Source organism: Pelobates fuscus, chromosome 10 (assembly GCF_036172605.1).
Source record: "Pelobates fuscus isolate aPelFus1 chromosome 10, aPelFus1.pri, whole genome shotgun sequence".
NCBI classification, from domain to species: Eukaryota; Metazoa; Chordata; class Amphibia; order Anura; family Pelobatidae; genus Pelobates; species Pelobates fuscus.
In genome coordinates, this window is record NC_086326.1 from 53,353,690 (window position 1) to 53,375,074 (window position 21,385).

Consider the following 21,385-nt stretch of genomic DNA (forward strand, 5'->3'; position numbering starts at 1 on the left):
AATGCCAGAGGATTCAATTACCATACTGGGTAGAAGTCTTTCTTCAATCTATTGTTATTCCTATCTAAATTATATTAAAATATACAATTCAAATCTCCTCCGAAGATCAAAGTACGTACTGCTAGATCAATTTTTTTTAATTTTTTTTTTACAAGTGTATTCAGGAAACTAGAGACTGATTTGGAGCATAGATATTTAGAAGTGTGTACACAACATCCTTAATCTTTGCTATCAGAATAAGATCTCTTCCCCCCCCCCCCTTATCTTGTTTTTCACGAATAAGCTCAAATTTAAGCTTACCTGAAATAAGAATAGCAACTCCCCTCTTTTTTGTGTTCCGAATAAATTGGAGCTTTATTTAATCAGAACCCAAAAAAAGAAGGGAGCTGCTATTCGAATTTCAGGTAAGCTTAAATTTGAGCTTATTCATGAAGAACAGTTCCAATTATTTTTACATCTTTTTAAACTACAGTGTGCACTATATTTTATTCTGATTTTATTCACATAAAATGAGGACCACCACACAGAAACACGAACATACCCAAGAGTGCGGATTATACCACTTCAAGCTATCTACTGGGAGCCATATTTGGGCTCCATAAAATGCGATTATATTTATATTCAATATCTCCCACATCTGTGATACCGAATAGACTACACTATATTGGTATCTATTCTGTTTATATTACATCACCTCTGTACCACTTCCCATTGTTATCAAGATATACTCCTCACATTCGTGTGGATTGTACCGTCCAGGCACACAGAAGTAGAGCTTACTGATAGCTCTACACACTAAGTATTGCTTTCTTTTTTCCCAACCAATACTGAGCTCAATATACTATGTAGCTGTTCTACTGTTCTCTTGTGTCGTTACATACTTGTGGATTTCTCAAGGCACTGCTCTCATCATTATATGTACATAATGAAGCAGGTAGAGATATAAAAAGATCACAGGTGTAGGTCAAACCACAGATCTAATGTGTGTTCACTTAATGTGAATGAACTCAAATTTCCTGATTTTGCTTCTCACCGAAGTAGTGGAAAAAGTAAATATAATTTTTTTTTCATTGCATTATTTAAAATTAGACTTTTATTTCTCTTTGCAGTACTTTACCTCGGAATCAGCCACCACATCAACTTCCTTCCCAACAGTCTCAATGAAATCATAAGCCATCCCAAAGCTGAAATACATTATACAAGAATATAGACGTTATTGCACAGTTCCGAGCATTTTCATGTTGGGTGTAATCGACACAGTAAATTATCCAGCATAGTACTCATATAAAAATAAAACATTTTACTTTAATCTGGGGATAGCATCCAATCAGCACAGGATGCTGCTGGCTCCACGCAATGCCATTAGCTATGCTCTTACGGTATAACAAGTTTATTTTGCTGTCACTTTCATTTTCAACAAGGACACAATCCCCACAATGTAGAACATGTAAAGAGTTTAATAACATAAAATCAATTGGTTTAAAAAAATAGCAGTATAGTAGTCTGTTATTGGCATGTCAAAATAAAACAAATCTCCTTTAGGAGGAAGTATATTAGTAAAAAAAAAGTACCAGACCAAACTTCTGGAATAAAAGGGAATCATGACATGTCACGTGTCCTTAAGGGGTTAAAGGGACACTATAGTCACCAGAACAACTACAGCCTCATGTTGTTCTGGTGAGTATTATAGTTCAGTTCAGCCCATTCAGGCTTTTTCATTTAAACACTGCCTTTTCAGAGAAAAGGCAGTGTTGACATTGTCCCTAGGGACACCTCCAAGTGGCAACTCCTTAGATGGCCACTGAAGGTGCTTCCTGGCTCAGTGCTGAACAATAGGCAGCTCTGCCGTTCAGCGTCTTCACGCTCTGCACAGAGATGCTAAATTTTCCTCATAGAGATGCGTTGATTCAATGCATCTCTATGAGGAGGTCCTGATTGGACAAAACGGCATTTGGCCACGCCCCGTGCCGATTTAAGCCAATCCAACGCTAGGTTGGCTAAAAAGCGGCCATTTTGATGATGTCACATAGGGGGCAGAGCCAGCGCCGGCAATCCCGTGCAGCGCTGGAAAAAGAGAGTGAGTTTTAAACTTTTTGGGGGGGAGGGAAAGCCACCTAAATGGTGGGTTAAACACTATAGGGTCAGGAATACATGTTTGTGTTCCTTTATATTATGAAAGAAACCAGCATCTGTCTACCCTCCACTCTACACACATCAATAAACACAAAAACAACAGGTGGTACAAGGAAATTATATCGTAGAGCGCTGTAAATAACGGGATAACTTACCCCACCTTATCTTGATAAAACCGTGTGTGTCAAATATAGAATAAAAAATAAAAGAATAGAATATAGTGTAAATAGTAATAAAATATAAATGTATTTTTGAGAAAACTGGATAGGTTTTATTAATATAATGTGTGGTTAGTTATCCCCTTATTTAAAGCCCTCCACTAAGTACTTGTATCACCTGAAGTTTTTGTGTTATTGAAATATCACTTCTAAAGCACTATAGGCCAGGGATAGGCAGCCTTCGGCACCCCAGATGTTGTGGACCATGTCTCCCCTGATGCTTTGCCAGCATTATGGCTGTAAAGCACTATTGGAAATGTCGTCCACAACATCTGGAGCATGGAAGGTTGCCTGCTCCTGCTCTAAGCACTATAAATTCATTGAAGTGGTTATGGTGCTCAGAAATCTGGGGGACCATTCCTAAAGATTCAGTCAAACCATTATGAAAATCGAATTTTGAGGAAATCGTACTTCTACATTTTAAGTGAGAATCCAAAAACAGGAAGGTAAATTACTGGTTGAGAGCATTGGGCTAACTATTATCAACTGTGAGGCTGTAGTGGTTATGGTATTTAGAGTGTCCCTTTAACCTTGGCATTGCTGATATTTGTGTACTAGCCTGCAGGCTAGCTGAAAATACAGGAAATGTAGATCAAGGTGGAATCTTTAGTAACAAAATATATATGGAGTCAGGAATGATCTATTTAAAAAGCAATGCTATAACTATGACCTTGTCACAAGTGTTTTGTATATGTATAGTGTGATAACATGTGACAGTGTCTTCTGAAATATGCAGGCGTCACATGGTGGGGAAAATATATCCCAGTAGCTCCTAGTTAAATTTTGATCAAATAAACAACTTCCACCCTACCCTCACGCAAAACAACCCAAATCAGGTTTGTAATCACCTTACTCACCAACTAAGTTTATCTACCGTAGATCACCATGGCCAACCTTGTAAGCAAAAAAATCATCCCTCACTGGAAGAGCAAAATAAACCACTCTAGTGAGAGAGAGCACCCTAATGCAGGGTTCAACAATTCCCAGGCACCAGCTCACCATGGCTACAAGGAATTTTGTCCTGACGCCTAGGTTTGAAAGCCCATTCTGCAGTTGTGGAATCAGCCCCCTGCAGTGGAGCTGTAATGTTCCTGCTCTGCACCCTTGCGCGCCCTGCAGTGTCAGGAGCAGGAATATGAAGTCACTCCGGCCTCAGTATTACAATTTCGTGAGCGAGGGCACAGAGCAAGAAGAGCTTGAAGATTTCAGCACAGACCCACACTGGTCCCCAGGAAAAGGATCCGATCCAGCTCTTCCAAAAAGGTATGGAAGCTGGGTGGACTTTACTAAAAATCAAAAACAAATAATTTCTAAAAGTGTGTAAGACAATGTGTGTGAGTGTGTTAGTATCTGTGTGTTTCTGTCTGTATTTTTAGTGTGTATGTGTGTCTACATGTCTGTCAAATCAGGGAGTGTGTCTGTCAGTCAGTGTGAGTCTATTTATGTAACTGGCCCCCGAAAACCTTTTTTCCTACGCCGTGCCGGTCTCACAGTGACTGGCCCCACCTCCATGGCTGAGAAAGTCAATCTCGATAATCTCAGCCAAGCCATTGGGAGGACATTGCGCATGTGCAACAAAACACCATGTTGTTCCAATCAGCATCTCCTCAGAGGTGCATTGAATCAATTATATTAAGCTATAGTGGTTCTGGCACCTAAAGTCCCCCTTTAAGAATTTTGGCGGTGAATAAGATTTGTCAGTTAAAAAAATAAAATAAGAAAACCTGGCTTCCAACCTTTTTAGCTGGCTCCTAGATTCCAAGCAAATTTGGCAAACCCTGCCCTAATGTGTACAATAAGGAATCAAGTATTATGGGCTACCTGACTGACTCACTGCCCTGGTAGCTGTCTTAGTGTGGCAGTGATTTTTTACAAATTGTTGCCACTAAAGCATTATCTCGGATATGAGAGTGGGGTCGCGCTTTGCTTTGGAAATTGTGGTATAAAAGACTGTCTTCCTACTTAGGAAGGGGTATGCTTGTAGCTGCAGATAGACACTAAATAGTGTTAAACAAAGTGACAGTAACAATAATATGATGTTCATCTTTTAAATGTTTACTTAATTTGGGCATTATTTTTAAAAAGAATCTATAGTCTTGAAACTATTTTTTTTTTTCAGGACCCCTTCTGCCCACCCCACTGTGCTATTAAAAATTGTAATGTAAACAAAGATTATTTATCTCGTTTCTAGCACTGAGACTCCTCCACTGCAGCCATCTGCTCCGCCTTCGAAAACTACTGTGATCTCCTCCAATACAATGCTTTCCTAGAGAAGCAATGCATTTGAGATACGCATGCGCAGTCAAATGCTGAACTGCTCCAATCGAATGCTGCTATCAGCAGCATTTGATTCCAGGAGTTCCACTTGGTTCTGGAAGAGGAAGCACCTCCTGTGGCTGTCAGGAAGACATCCTGTAGAGCTGTATGTAACCATACAAGGTTAAAATGATATAACCGCTGCACCCAGACCACTCCATTGAGATAAAGTGTTCCTGTGTGACTTTAGTGTTCCTTTAGACATTATCTATATAATGCATTTAAAAATGAATGGTCATTTACTGCACTATATTTTCCCTTTAATGACCATATTTACTTTACAAAACAGAAATATGCCACAAATCTGCCAGAGATCTCAATTTGAACATTTGAAACAATTAGTAATATAGAAGTTACCTTGAAAATGGTTTGCTTTTTTTGCTGCTACCGAGGATTGTAGGCCCGAGTTTGGCATTTTCTCGCAGCCAATTGGCAGGAGGAAGTTTTAAATCAGTCTGTTCCTGAAGGCGTGAAAATGCTGTAGCGGGTGGAGCCGATGAATATTTTACAATAGCTCGACTCTTTACTTCATTACCACCAAGAGATAGCAAGGATTCCTGGGGAATACAAAATAAGTGGAACTGAGAAAAAAAATAAAATCAAATGACATATCTAAAAAAACTGCCACAAATAGGTCTGTGAGCAAATACCACAGTATCACAGATTTTAGTTAATATTTAGCAGACCAACTCAAAATTCACGCCACAGATTTATTTTATCACGTCTTTATGATAATGAATTTGGAAAATACGAACACACACTATTGATAAAATGTTCAATTTAAAAAAGTTTCACATAATAGCAATACGTTTTTCTTAGTACTGCCCAGGTTTTACTCAAGAACAGAAATGTACGCTCGAGCGGCACTTGAGGCGTACCTCTGTGATTCCGGACCAGCATGTTGACCCGCTGGAATAGGCTCCGTTGCACATGGAGAGACTGTGGACCCGCCGCCCTCCCCGCTCCCCTCCCAAATTCTTGTCCCCTCCTTCCCCTCCTTCCGACCTGACTATGTACTTCTTACGTCCTTTCTCCGTTCATCTCTATTTTCATTCTCTTTCCTCTTTACGCTTCGCACTGTTTCCTCAGACTAGATCTAGCGACCGGAGGAACTAGGTAGCACAGTTAGGGGATTAACTGGCACATATGTTAGCTACTTACTTTTGGCCCTCTAGCCTGCGTATTCCTCTGACATAAGATTCCCCAACAAACGGCGAGCGCCAAATCTAGGTTATGACCCACGTTTACACTGTTTATAAGGACTAAGGTCTCCGTATGATGGTTTGTAATTTACTTGGCCTCCTTCTTAGCCTGACAGCGATTGCTTAATTGTCAAGTCGATTGTAAAATGATGTAAATACTAGCAAGGGGTACTGAGAAGTTCAAAAAATTTACAAAATACCTCAATGGCTGGCAGGCGCCATCGGTTTCAATAGGAGAGCTGAGGCTCATAATATTGTGATTGTCACGCTATATTATGCCACAATGTCGACAAAGTTGGCTTCTGCGTAAGCCCATAAGCTGATGTACACTTGTACTTGCTATTGAGTGAAAAATAAAGAATTAAAAAAAAAAAAAAAAAAAGAACAGAAATGTACACTTAATAAATCACGGTAACATTTCTACTGTCTTGCAAAAAAAAAGTACTCTACTTATATCAGAGATTTGTGACATGCTGTAAACTGGAGTACCTATGTGTAAAGGAGCGAGGTGAGTGCAGTACATTGTAGGTACTTTTGCGTAAGCCCCTTGCTAGCACATTGTGTCAGTTCAACAGGTATGATGTCACTGAGAGATGTTCCTCAATGTGGCATTAGTGTGACAGTGCAGCCAGCTAAGATGTTGCTGAAAATGCTTTCCTGCATGCTATTAAAATTGTAACAATGCAGCAGATAGGATGTGTCTGAGAAGGTGTTATTACAGGCTGGCAGCACTGTGACAGTATAGCCGGTAGGATGTGTCACAGTGCTGCACAAAGGCCAGAACGGGTGAGCGCAAACTCATGGAAGCCAATTCATACGAACCAACAAGCAGTGGATTAATAGAACAAACTACCGAACCGTACATTTGTATGGAAGTTAACGAAAGACCTCAGGAAATTGAGGTGAGTATAAGAATCAAGTTGGCCCGTGATGGTGCTGTGCGTCCGGGTCGCGAAGGTCAAGCAACTCACTGTTACAGCAGCTTCAGGATAGATAGCAGCTGAGACCGGAGAAGAAGGACGGCTGAAAAAGACTCAAACCAGGAACGGGCAAACACTCCAAGAGCAGGTGAGGTATCCATGAGGAAAGATAAGCAAAATGGCGATCTGCTGCGGCCGGAAGTACAGGTATGCAAATCGCCAGGCCAATAACGGAAATGAGGAAAGGTCTGGTGTTCCTTAAGTAGGGAAATCAAGCCCCTCCCACAACTACAGGCCCAGCCATTTATACATATATACACACACATAGATAGGTGGGAGCAGCATTATGTAGAGATTTAAAAGCAAGAACCAGAAGTTTAAAATGAGCCCTATATTTTACAGGAAGCCAACGTAGGCACTGACTGAAGGGTGAGGGGTGGAAAGTGCGGGCGGACAAAATGATGAGCCTCGCCGCCGCATTCATTATGGACTGTAATGGCGCAAGTTGGGAGCATGTAAGACCACTGAGAAGCGGATTACAGTAGTCAAGGCGAGAAAGGACAGTGGACCAGCACCATAGTCACATCTGGCGTTCAGTAGGGTCGGATGCGCGCAATGTTTTTGAGATGATGCGGCAGGATTTGCCGATAGACTGAACATGAGGCGTGAAGGAGAGGTCGGACTCAAAGAGAACACCTAGGCAGCGAGCCTGCGTGGTGGAGCTGATGGTCACTATATGCTGGCATAGTGTGACAGTCCTGGGATGTGCCCCTACATACTGGCAGTATTGTGACAGTCCTGGAATGTGCCCCTATATACTGGCAACACTGTGACAGTCCTGGAATGTGCCCCTATATGCTGGCAGCACTGTGACAGTCCTGTAATGTGCCCCTACATGCTGGCATAGTGTGACAGTCCTGTAATGTGCCCCTACATGCTGGCATAGTGTGACAGTCCTGTAATGTGCCCCTACATGCTGGCATAGTTTGACAGTCCTGCAATGTGCCCCTATATGCTGGCATAGTGTGACAGTCCTGGAATGTGCTCCTATATGCTGGCAGCACTGTGATAGTCCTGGAATGTGCCCCTACATGCTGGCATAGTGTGACAATCTTGGAATGTGCCCCTACATGCTGGCATAGTGTGACAGTCCTGGAATGTGCCCCTACATGCTGGCATAGTGTGACAGTCCTGGAATGTGCCCCTACATGCTGGCATAGTTTGACAATCTTGGAATGTGCCCCTACATACTGGCATAGTGTGACAGTCCTGGAATGTGCCCCTACATACTGGCATAGTGTGACAGTCCTGGGATGTGCCCCTACATGCTGGCATAGTGTGACAGTCCTGGAATGTGCCCCTACATGCTGGCATAGTGTGACAGTCCTGAAATCTGCCCCTACATGCTGGCATAGTTTGACAGTCCTGCAATGTGCCCCTATATGCTGGCATAGTGTGACAGTCCTGGAATGTGCTCCTATATGCTGGCAGCACTGTGATAGTCCTGGAATGTGCCCCTACATGCTGGCATAGTGTGACAATCTTGGAATGTGCCCCTACATGCTGGCATAGTTTGACAATCTTGGAATGTGCCCCTACATACTGGCATAGTGTGACAGTCCTGGAATGTGCCCCTACATACTGGCATAGTGTGACAGTCCTGCAATGTGCCCCTACATGCTGGCATAGTGTGACAGTCCTGGAATGTGCCCCTACATGCTGGCATAGTGTGACAGTCCTGCAATGTGCCCCTACATGCTGTCAGTGTGACAGTCCTGTCACACAATCTTTGAGTTTGGATTCCAATATTGTTGAATGGGTAAGGCAGTGGCTGAGTGACAGGCAACAGAGGGTTGTAGTCAATGGAGTATATTCGAAGCTTGGGCTTGTCACCAGTGGGGTACCTCAGGGATCTGTACTTGGACCCATTCTCTTTAATATTTTTATTAGTGATATTGCAGAAGGTCTTGATGGTAAGGTGTGTCTTTTTGCTGATGATACTAAGATATGTAACAGGGTTGATGTTCCAGGAGGGATAAGCCAAATGGAAAATGATTTAGGTAAACTAGAAAAATGGTCAGAGTTGTGGCAACTGACATTTAATGTGGATAAGTGCAAGATAATGCATCTTGGACGTAAAAACCCAAGGGCAGAGTACAGAATATTTGATAGAGTCCTAACCTCAACATCTGAGGAAAGGGATTTAGGGGTGATTATTTCTGATGACTTAAAGGTAGACAGACAATGTAATAGAGCAGCAGGAAATGCTAGCAGAATGCTTGGTTGTATAGGGAGAGGTATTAGCAGTAGAAAGAGGGAAGTGCTCATGCCATTGTACAGAACACTGGTGAGACCTCACTTGGAGTACTGTACACAGTACTGGAGACCCTATCTTCAAAAGGATATTGATACCTTAGAGAGAGTTCAAAGAAGGGCTACTAAACTGGTTCATGGATTGCAGGATAAAACTTACCAGGAAAGGTTAAAGGATCTTAACATGTATAGCATGGAGGAAAGACGAGACAGGGGGGATATGATAGAAACATTTAAATACATAAAGGGAATCAACACAGTAAAGGAGGAGACTATATTTAAAAGAAGAAAAACTACCACAACAAGAGGACATAGTCTTAAATTAGAGGGACAAAGGTTTAAAAATAATATCAGGAAGTATTACTTTACTGAGAGGGTAGTGGATGCATGGAATAGCCTTCCAGCTGAAGTGGTAGAGGTTAACACAGTAAAGGAGTTTAAGCATGCGTGGGATAGGCATAAGGCTATCCTAACTATAAGATAAACCATGGGACTAGTGAAAGTATTTAGAAAACTGGGCAGACTAGATGGGCCGAATGGTTCTTATCTGCCGTCACATTCTATGTTTCTATGTGCCCCTATATGCTGGCATAGTGTGACAGTCCTGGGATGTGCCCCTATATGCTGGCATGGTATGACAGTCCTGGAATATGCCCCTACATGCTGTCAGTGTGACAGTCCTGGGATGTGCCCCTATATGCTGGCATAGTGCGACAGTCCTGGGATGTGCCCCTATATGCTGGCATAGTGTGACAGTCCTGGGATGTGCCCCTATATGCTGGCATAGTGTGACAGTCCTGCAATGTGCCCCTATATGCTGGCATAGTGTGACAGTCCTACAATGTGCCCCTATATGCTGGCATAGTGTGACAGTCCTGGGATGTGCCCCTATATGCTAGCAGCACTGTGCCAGTCCTGCAATGTGCCCCGACATGCTGGCTGAGTGTGACAGTCCTGGGATGTGCTCCTACATACTGGCAGCATTGTGACAGTCCTGGAATGTGCCGCTATATGCTGGCCGCACTGTGACAGTCCTGGAATGTGCCCCTACATGCTGGCACAGTGTGACAGTCCTGGGATGTGCCCCTACATGCTGGCACAGTGTGACAGTCCTGGGATGTGCCCCTACATACTGGCAGTATTGTGACAGTCCTGGAATGTGCCGCTATATGCTGGCAGCACTGTGACAGTCCTGGGATGTGCCCCTAAATGCTGGCAGCACTGTGACAGTCCTGGGATGTGCCCCTACATGCTGGCATAGTGTGACAGTCCTGGGATGTGCCCCTACATGCTGGCATGGTGTGACAGTCCTGGGATGTGCCCCTACATGCTGGCATGGTGTGACAGTCCTGGGATGTGCCCCTACATGCTGGCATAGTGTGACAGTCCTGGGATGTGCCCCTACATGCTGGCATGGTGTGACAGTCCTGGAATGTGCCCCTACATGCTGGCAGCACTGTGACAGTCCTGGAATGTGCCCCTATATGCTGACATAGTGTGACAGTCGTGCAAGGTGCCCCTATATGCTGGCATAGTGTGACAGACCTGGAATGTGCCCCTATATGCTGGCAGCACTGTGAAAGTCCAGGAATGTGCCCCTATATGCTGACATAGTGTGACAGTCCTGGAATGTGCCCCTATATGCTGACATAGTGTGACAGTCCTGGAATGTGCCCCTTTATGCTGACATAGTGTGACAGTCCTGGGATGTGCCCCTTTATGCTGACATAGTGTGACAGTCCTGGGATGTGCCCCTACATGCTGGCAGAACTGTGATAGTCCTGGAATGTGCCCCTACATGCTGGCATAGTGTGACAGTCCTGGAATGTGCCCCTACATGCTGGCATGGTGTGACAGACCTGGGATGTGCCCCTACATACTGGAAGTATTGTGACAGTCCTGGAATGTGCCCCTATATACTGGCAACACTGTGACAGTCCTGGAATGTGCCCCTATATGCTGGCATACTGTGACAGTTCTGCAATGTGCCCCTATATGCTGGCAGCACTGTGACAGTTCTGCAATGTGCCCCTATATGCTGGCAGCACTGTGACAGTCCTGGAATGTGCCCCTATATGCTGGCCGCACTGTGACAGTCCTGGAATGTGCCCCTACATGCTGGCGTAGTGTGACAGTCCTGGAATGTGCCCCTACATGCTGGCGTAGTGTGACAGTCCTGGAATGTGCCCCTACATGCTGGCATAGTGTGACAGTCCTGGAATGTGCCCCTACATGCTGGCATAGTGTGAAAGTCCTGCAATGTGCCCCTATATGCTGGCAACACTGTGACAGTCCTGGAATGTGCCCCTACATGCTGTTATAGTTTGACAATCTTGGAATGTTCCCCTATATGCTGGCATAGTGTGACAGTCCTGGAATGTGCCCCTACATGCTGGCATAGTGTGACAGTCCTGGAATGTGCCCCTACATACTGGCATAGTGTGACAGTCCTGGAATGTGCCCCTACATACTGGCATAGTGTGACAGTCCTGGAATGTGCCCCTACATGCTGGCATAGTGTGACAGTCCTGGAATGTGCCCCTACATGCTGGCATAGTGTGACAGTCCTGGAATGTGCCCCTACATACTGGCATAGTGTGACAGTCCTGGGATGTGCCCCTATATGCTGGCATAGTGTGACAGTCCTGGAATGTGCCCCTATATGCTGGCATAGTGTGACAGTCCTGGAATGTGCCCCTATATGCTGGCATAGTGTGACAGTCATGGAATGTGCCCCTATATGCTGGCACAGTGTGACAGTCCTGGAATGTGCCCCTATATGCTGGCATAGTGTGACAGTCCTGGAATGTGCCCCTATATGCTGGCATAGTGTGACAGTCCTGGGATGTGCCCCTGCTTGCTGGCATAGTGTGACAGTCCTGGAATGTGCCCCTACATGCTGGCATAGTGTGACAGTCCTGGGATGTGCCCCTACATGCTGGCATAGTGTGACAGTCCTGTAATGTGCCCCTACATGCTGGCATAGTGTGACAGTCCTGTAATGTGCCCCTACATGCTGGCATAGTGTGACAGTCCTGCAATGTGCCCCTATATGCTGGCATAGTGTGACAGTCCTGGAATGTGCTCCTATATGCTGGCAGCACTGTGATAGTCCTGGAATGTGCCCCTACATGCTGGCATAGTGTGATAGTCCTGGAATGTGCCCCTACATGCTGGCATAGTTTGACAATCTTGGAATGTGCCCCTACATGCTGGCATAGTGTGACAGTCCTGGAATGTGCCCCTACATACTGGCAGAGTGTGACAGTCCTGCAATGTGCCCCTACATGCTGGCATAGTGTGACAGTCCTGCAATGTGCCCCTACATGCTGTCAGTGTGACAGTCCTGGGATGTGCCCCTATATGCTGGCATAGTGTGACAGTCCTGGGATGTGCCCCTATATGCTGGCATAGTGTGACAGTCCTGGGATGTGCCCCTATATGCTGGCATAGTGTGACAGTCATGGAATGTGCCCCTATATGCTGGCACAGTGTGACAGTCCTGGAATATGCCCCTACATGCTGTCATAGTGTGACAGTCCTGGGATGTGCCCCTACATGCTGTCAGTGTGACAGTCCTGCAATGTGCCCCTACATGCTGGCATAGTGTGACAGTCCTGGGATGTGCCCCTATATGCTGGCATAGTGTGACAGTCCTGGGATGTGCCCCTATATGCTGGCATAGTGTGACAGTCTTGCAATGTGCCCCTACATGCTGGCATAGTGTGACAGTCCTGCAATGTGCCCCTATATGCTGGCATAGTGTGACAGTCCTACAATGTGCCCCTATATGCTGGCATAGTGTGACAGTCCTGGGATGTGCCCCTATATGCTAGCAGCACTGTGCCAGTCCTGCAATGTGCCCCGACATGCTGGCATAGTGTGACAGTCCTACAATGTGCCCCTATATGCTGGCTGAGTGTGACAGTCCTGGGATGTGCTCCTACATACTGGCAGCATTGTGACAGTCTTGGAATGTGCTCCTACATACTGGCAGCATTGTGACAGTCCTGGAATGTGCCGCTATATGCTGGCCGCACTGTGACAGTCCTGGAATGTGCCCCTACATGCTGGCACAGTGTGACAGTCCTGGGATGTGCCCCTACATGCTGGCACAGTGTGACAGTCCTGGGATGTGCCCCTACATACTGGCAGTATTGTGACAGTCCTGGAATGTGCCGCTATATGCTGGCAGCACTGTGACAGTCCTGGGATGTGCCCCTAAATGCTGGCAGCACTGTGACAGTCCTGGGATGTGCCCCTACATGCTGACATAGTGTGACAGTCCTGGGATGTGCCCCTACATGCTGGCATAGTGTGACAGTCCTGGGATGTGCCCCTACATGCTGGCATAGTGTGACAGTCCTGGGATGTGCCCCTACATGCTGGCATGGTGTGACAGTCCTGGGATGTGCCCCTACATGCTGGCATGGTGTGACAGTCCTGGGATGTGCCCCTACATGCTGGCAGCACTGTGACAGTCCTGGAATGTGCCCCTACATGCTGGCAGCACTGTGACAGTCCTGGAATGTGCCCCTACATGCTGGCAGCACTGTGACAGTCCTGGAATGTGCCCCTACATGCTGGCAGCACTGTGACAGTCCTGGAATGTGCCCTTACATGCTGGCAGCACTGTGACAGTCCTGGAATGTGCCCCTATATGCTGACATAGTGTGACAGTCGTGCAAGGTGCCCCTATATGCTGGCATAGTGTGACAGTCCTGGAATGTGCCCCTATATGCTGGCAGCACTGTGACAGTCCTGGAATGTGCCCCTATATGCTGACATAGTGTGACAGTCCTGGAATGTGCCCCTATATGCTGACATAGTGTGACAGTCCTGGGATGTGCCCCTTTATGCTGACATAGTGTGACAGTCCTGGGATGTGCCCCTACATGCTGGCAAAACTGTGATAGTCCTGGAATGTGCCCCTACATGCTGGCATAGTGTGACAGTCCTGGAATGTGCCCCTACATGCTGGCATGGTGTGACAGACCTGGGATGTGCCCCTACATACTGGAAGTATTGTGACAGTCCTGGAATGTGCCCCTATATACTGGCAACACTGTGACAGTCCTGGAATGTGCCCCTATATGCTGGCATACTGTGACAGTTCTGCAATGTGCCCCTATATGCTGGCATAGTGTGACAGTCCTGGAATGTGCCCCTATATGCTGGCATACTGTGACAGTTCTGCAATGTGCCCCTATATGCTGGCAGCACTGTGACAGTCCTGGAATGTGCCCCTATATGCTGGCCGCACTGTGACAGTCCTGGAATGTGCCCCTACATGCTGGCGTAGTGTGACAGTCCTGGAATGTGCCCCTACATGCTGGCGTAGTGTGACAGTCCTGGAATGTGCCCCTACATGCTGGCATAGTGTGACAGTCCTGGAATGTGCCCTACATGCTGGCATAGTGTGACAGTCCTGCAATGTGCCCCTACATGCTGGCATAGTGTGACAGTCCTGGAATGTGCCCCTACATGCTGGCATAGTGTGACAGTCCTGGAATGTGCCCCTACATACTGGCATAGTGTGACAGTCCTGGAATGTGCCCCTACATACTGGCATAGTGTGACAGTCCTGGGATGTGCCCCTACATGCTGGCATAGTGTGACAGTCCTGGAATGTGCCCCTACATACTGGCATAGTGTGACAGTCCTGGAATGTGCCCCTACATACTGGCATAGTGTGACAGTCCTGGAATGTGCCCCTATATGCTGGCGTAGTTTGACAATCTTGGAATGTGCCCCTACATGCTGGCATAGTGTGACAGTCCTGCAATGTGCCCCTACATGCTGGCATAGTGTGACAGTCCTGCAATGTGCCCCTATATGCTGGCAGCACGGTGACAGTCCTGGAATGTGCCCCTACATGCTGGCATAGTGTGACAGTCCTGGAATGTGCCCCTACATACTGGCATAGTGTGACAGTCCTGGAATGTGCCCCTACATACTGGCATAGTGTGACAGTCCTGGAATGTGCCCCTACATACTGGCATAGTGTGACAGTCCTGGGATGTGCCCCTACATACTGGCATAGTGTGACAGTCCTGGAATGTGCCCCTACATGCTGGCATAGTGTGACAGTCCTGGAATGTGCCCCTACATGCTGGCATAGTGTGACAGTCCTGGAATGTGCCCCTACATGCTGGCATAGTGTGACAGTCCTGGGATGTGCCCCTACATGCTGGCATGGTGTGACAGTCCTGGAATGTGCCCCTACATGCTGGCAGCACTGTGACAGTCCTGGAATGTGCCCCTATATGCTGACATAGTGTGACAGTCGTGCAAGGTGCCCCTATATGCTGGCATAGTGTGACAGACCTGGAATGTGCCCCTATATGCTGGCAGCACTGTGAAAGTCCAGGAATGTGCCCCTATATGCTGACATAGTGTGACAGTCCTGGAATGTGCCCCTATATGCTGACATAGTGTGACAGTCCTGGAATGTGCCCCTTTATGCTGACATAGTGTGACAGTCCTGGGATGTGCCCCTACATGCTGGCAGAACTGTGATAGTCCTGGAATGTGCCCCTACATGCTGGCATAGTGTGACAGTCCTGGAATGTGCCCCTACATGCTGGCATGGTGTGACAGACCTGGGATGTGCCCCTACATACTGGAAGTATTGTGACAGTCCTGGAATGTGCCCCTATATACTGGCAACACTGTGACAGTCCTGGAATGTGCCCCTATATGCTGGCATACTGTGACAGTTCTGCAATGTGCCCCTATATGCTGGCAGCACTGTGACAGTCCTGGAATGTGCCCCTATATGCTGGCCGCACTGTGACAGTCCTGGAATGTGCCCCTACATGCTGGCGTAGTGTGACAGTCCTGGAATGTGCCCCTACATGCTGGCGTAGTGTGACAGTCCTGGAATGTGCCCCTACATGCTGGCATAGTGTGACAGTCCTGGAATGTGCCCCTACATGCTGGCATAGTGTGAAAGTCCTGCAATGTGCCCCTATATGCTGGCAGCACGGTGACAGTCCTGGAATGTGCCCCTACATGCTGTTATAGTTTGACAATCTTGGAATGTTCCCCTATATGCTGGCATAGTGTGACAGTCCTGGAATGTGCCCCTACATGCTGGCATAGTGTGACAGTCCTGGAATGTGCCCCTACATACTGGCATAGTGTGACAGTCCTGGAATGTGCCCCTACATACTGGCATAGTGTGACAGTCCTGGAATGTGCCCCTACATGCTGGCATAGTGTGACAGTCCTGGAATGTGCCCCTACATGCTGGCATAGTGTGACAGTCCTGGAATGTGCCCCTACATACTGGCATAGTGTGACAGTCCTGGGATGTGCCCCTATATGCTGGCATAGTGTGACAGTCCTGGAATGTGCCCCTATATGCTGGCATAGTGTGACAGTCCTGGAATGTGCCCCTATATGCTGGCATAGTGTGACAGTCATGGAATGTGCCCCTATATGCTGGCACAGTGTGACAGTCCTGGAATGTGCCCCTATATGCTGGCATAGTGTGACAGTCCTGGAATGTGCCCCTATATGCTGGCATAGTGTGACAGTCCTGGGATGTGCCCCTGCTTGCTGGCATAGTGTGACAGTCCTGGAATGTGCCCCTACATGCTGGCATAGTGTGACAGTCCTGGAATGTGCCCCTACATGCTGGCATAGTGTGACAGTCCTGGGATGTGCCCCTACATGCTGGCATAGTGTGACAGTCCTGTAATGTGCCCCTACATGCTGGCATAGTGTGACAGTCCTGAAATCTGCCCCTACATGCTGGCATAGTTTGACAGTCCTGCAATGTGCCCCTATATGCTGGCATAGTGTGACAGTCCTGGAATGTGCTCCTATATGCTGGCAGCACTGTGATAGTCCTGGAATGTGCCCCTACATGCTGGCATAGTGTGATAGTCCTGGAATGTGCCCCTACATGCTGGCATAGTTTGACAATCTTGGAATGTGCCCCTACATGCTGGCATAGTGTGACAGTCCTGGAATGTGCCCCTACATGCTGGCATAGTTTGACAATCTTGGAATGTGCCCCTACATACTGGCATAGTGTGACAGTCCTGGAATGTGCCCCTACATACTGGCAGAGTGTGACAGTCCTGCAATGTGCCCCTACATGCTGGCATAGTGTGACAGTCCTGCAATGTGCCCCTACATGCTGTCAGTGTGACAGTCCTGGGATGTGCCCCTATATGCTGGCATAGTGTGACAGTCCTGGGATGTGCCCCTATATGCTGGCATGGTATGACAGTCCTGGAATATGCCCCTACATGCTGTCAGTGTGACAGTCCTGGGATGTGCCCCTATATGCTGACATAGTGTGACAGTCCTGGGATGTGCCCCTATATGCTGGCATAGTGTGACAGTCCTGGGATGTGCCCCTATATGCTGGCATAGTGTGACAGTCCTGGAATGTGCCCCTACATGCTGCATAGTGTGACAGTCCTGGAATATGCCCCTACATGCTGTCATAGTGTGACAGTCCTGGGATGTGCCCCTACATGCTGTCAGTGTGACAGTCCTGCAATGTGCCCCTACATGCTGGCATAGTGTGACAGTCCTGGGATGTGCCCCTATATGCTGGCATAGTGTGACAGTCCTGGAATGTGCCCCTACATGCTGGCATAGTGTGACAGTCCTGGAATGTGCCCCTACATGCTGGCATAGTGTGACAGTCCTGGGATGTGCCCCTATATGCTGGCATAGTGTGACAGTCCTGGAATGTGCCCCTATATGCTGGCATAGTGTGACAGTCCTGGAATGTGCCCCTATATGCTGGCATAGTGTGACAGTCATGGAATGTGCCCCTATATGCTGGCACAGTGTGACAGTCCTGGAATGTGCCCCTATATGCTGGCATAGTGTGACAGTCCTGGAATGTGCCCCTATATGCTGGCATAGTGTGACAGTCCTGGGATGTGCCCCTGCTTGCTGGCATAGTGTGACAGTCCTGGAATGTGCCCCTACATGCTGGCATAGTGTGACAGTCCTGGGATGTGCCCCTACATGCTGGCATAGTGTGACAGTCCTGTAATGTGCCCCTACATGCTGGCATAGTGTGACAGTCCTGAAATCTGCCCCTACATGCTGGCATAGTTTGACAGTCCTGCAATGTGCCCCTATATGCTGGCATAGTGTGACAGTCCTGGAATGTGCTCCTATATGCTGGCAGCACTGTGATAGTCCTGGAATGTGCCCCTACATGCTGGCATAGTGTGATAGTCCTGGAATGTGCCCCTACATGCTGGCATAGTTTGACAATCTTGGAATGTGCCCCTACATGCTGGCATAGTGTGACAGTCCTGGAATGTGCCCCTACATGCTGGCATAGTTTGACAATCTTGGAATGTGCCCCTACATACTGGCATAGTGTGACAGTCCTGGAATGTGCCCCTACATGCTGGCATAGTGTGACAGTCCTGCAATGTGCCCCTACATGCTGTCAGTGTGACAGTCCTGGGATGTGCCCCTATATGCTGGCATAGTGTGACAGTCCTGGGATGTGCCCCTATATGCTGGCATGGTATGACAGTCCTGGAATATGCCCCTACATGCTGTCAGTGTGACAGTCCTGGGATGTGCCCCTATATGCTGACATAGTGTGACAGTCCTGGGATGTGCCCCTATATGCTGGCATAGTGTGACAGTCCTGGGATGTGCCCCTATATGCTGGCATAGTGTGACAGTCCTGGAATGTGCCCCTACATGCTGGCATAGTGTGACAGTCCTGGAATATGCCCCTACATGCTGTCATAGTGTGACAGTCCTGGGATGTGCCCCTACATGCTGTCAGTGTGACAGTCCTGCAATGTGCCCCTACATGCTGGCATAGTGTGACAGTCCTGGGATGTGCCCCTATATGCTGGCATAGTGTGACAGTCCTGGGATGTGCCCCTATATGCTGGCATAGTGTGACAGTCTTGCAATGTGCCCCTACATGCTGGCATAGTGTGACAGTCCTGCAATGTGCCCCTATATGCTGGCATAGTGTGACAGTCCTACAATGTGCCCCTATATGCTGGCATAGTGTGACAGTCCTGGGATGTGCCCCTATATGCTAGCAGCACTGTGCCAGTCCTGCAATGTGCCCCGACATGCTGGCATAGTGTGACAGTCCTACAATGTGCCCCTATATGCTGGCTGAGTGTGACAGTCCTGGGATGTGCTCCTACATACTGGCAGCATTGTGACAGTCTTGGAATGTGCTCCTACATACTGGCAGCATTGTGACAGTCCTGGAATGTGCCGCTATATGCTGGCCGCACTGTGACAGTCCTGGAATGTGCCCCTACATGCTGGCACAGTGTGACAGTCCTGGGATGTGCCCCTACATGCTGGCACAGTGTGACAGTCCTGGGATGTGCCCCTACATACTGGCAGTATTGTGACAGTCCTGGAATGTGCCGCTATATGCTGGCAGCACTGTGACAGTCCTGGGATGTGCCCCTAAATGCTGGCAGCACTGTGACAGTCCTGGGATGTGCCCCTACATGCTGACATAGTGTGACAGTCCTGGGATGTGCCCCTACATGCTGGCATAGTGTGACAGTCCTGGGATGTGCCCCTACATGCTGGCATAGTGTGACAGTCCTGGGATGTGCCCCTACATGCTGGCATAGTGTGACAGTCCTGGGATGTGCCCCTACATGCTGGCATGGTGTGACAGTCCTGGGATGTGCCCCTACATGCTGGCAGCACTGTGACAGTCCTGGAATGTGCCCCTACATGCTGGCAGCACTGTGACAGTCCTGGAATGTGCCCCTACATGCTGGCAGCACTGTGACAGTCCTGGAATGTGCCCCTACATGCTGGCAGCACTGTGACAGTCCTGGAATGTGCCCCTACATGCTGGCAGCACTGTGACAGTCCTGGAATGTGCCCCTACATGCTGGCAGCACTGTGACAGTCCTGGAATGTGCCCCTATATGCTGACATAGTGTGACAGTCGTGCAAGGTGCCCCTATATGCTGGCATAGTGTGACAGTCCTGGAATGTGCCCCTATATGCTGGCAGCACTGTGACAGTCCTGGAATGTGCCCCTATATGCTGACATAGTGTGACAGTCCTGGAATGTGCCCCTATATGCTGACATAGTGTGACAGTCCTGGGATGTGCCCCTTTATGCTGACATAGTGTGACAGTCCTGGGATGTGCCCCTACATGCTGGCAGAACTGTGATAGTCCTGGAATGTGCCCCTACATGCTGGCATAGTGTGACAGTCCTGGAATGTGCCCCTACATGCTGGCATGGTGTGACAGACCTGGGATGTGCCCCTACATACTGGAAGTATTGTGACAGTCCTGGAATGTGCCCCTATATACTGGCAACACTGTGACAGTCCTGGAATGTGCCCCTATATGCTGGCATACTGTGACAGTTCTGCAATGTGCCCCTATATGCTGGCATAGTGTGACAGTCCTGGAATGTGCCCCTATATGCTGGCATACTGTGACAGTTCTGCAATGTGCCCCTATATGCTGGCAGCACTGTGACAGTCCTGGAATGTGCCCCTATATGCTGGCCGCACTGTGACAGTCCTGGAATGTGCCCCTACATGCTGGCGTAGTGTGACAGTCCTGGAATGTGCCCCTACATGCTGGCGTAGTGTGACAGTCCTGGAATGTGCCCCTACATGCTGGCATAGTGTGACAGTCCTGGAATGTGCCCCTACATGCTGGCATAGTGTGACAGTCCTGCAATGTGCCCCTATATGCTGGCAGCACGGTGACAGTCCTGGAATGTGCCCCTACATGCTGTTATAGTTTGACAATCTTGGAATGTTCCCCTATATGCTGGCATAGTGTGACAGTCCTGGAATGTGCCCCTACATGCTGGCATAGTGTGACAGTCCTGGAATGTGCCCCTACATACTGGCATAGTGTGACAGTCCTGGAATGTGCCCCTACATACTGGCATAGTGTGACAGTCCTGGAATGTGCCCCTACATGCTGGCATAGTGTGACAGTCCTGGAATGTGCCCCTACATGCTGGCATAGTGTGACAGTCCTGGAATGTGCCCCTACATACTGGCATAGTGTGACAGTCCTGGAATGTGCCCCTACATACTGGCATAGTGTGACAGTCCTGGGATGTGCCCCTACATGCTGGCATAGTGTGACAGTCCTGGAATGTGCCCCTACATACTGGCATAGTGTGACAGTCCTGGAATGTGCCCCTACATACTGGCATAGTGTGACAGTCCTGGAATGTGCCCCTATATGCTGGCGTAGTTTGACAATCTTGGAATGTGCCCCTACATGCTGGCATAGTGTGACAGTCCTGCAATGTGCC

At 48.0% G+C, this 21,385-nt stretch overlaps 1 protein-coding gene across 1 annotated transcript in view; it reads right to left on the bottom strand.

The window, feature by feature from the left end:
- Window positions 1-21,385, bottom strand: part of EDRF1 (erythroid differentiation regulatory factor 1) — a 129,005-nt gene that overhangs the window by 82,677 nt on the left and 24,943 nt on the right. Inside the window, exons 2-3 of the mRNA XM_063435076.1 lie at window positions 5,025-5,224; window positions 1,118-1,184 (exon numbers count right to left, since the gene is read on the bottom strand). Of these exons, the coding sequence (XP_063291146.1) occupies window positions 1,118-1,184; window positions 5,025-5,224 (267 nt within the window). The remainder of the gene's footprint in view (window positions 1-1,117; window positions 1,185-5,024; window positions 5,225-21,385) is intronic.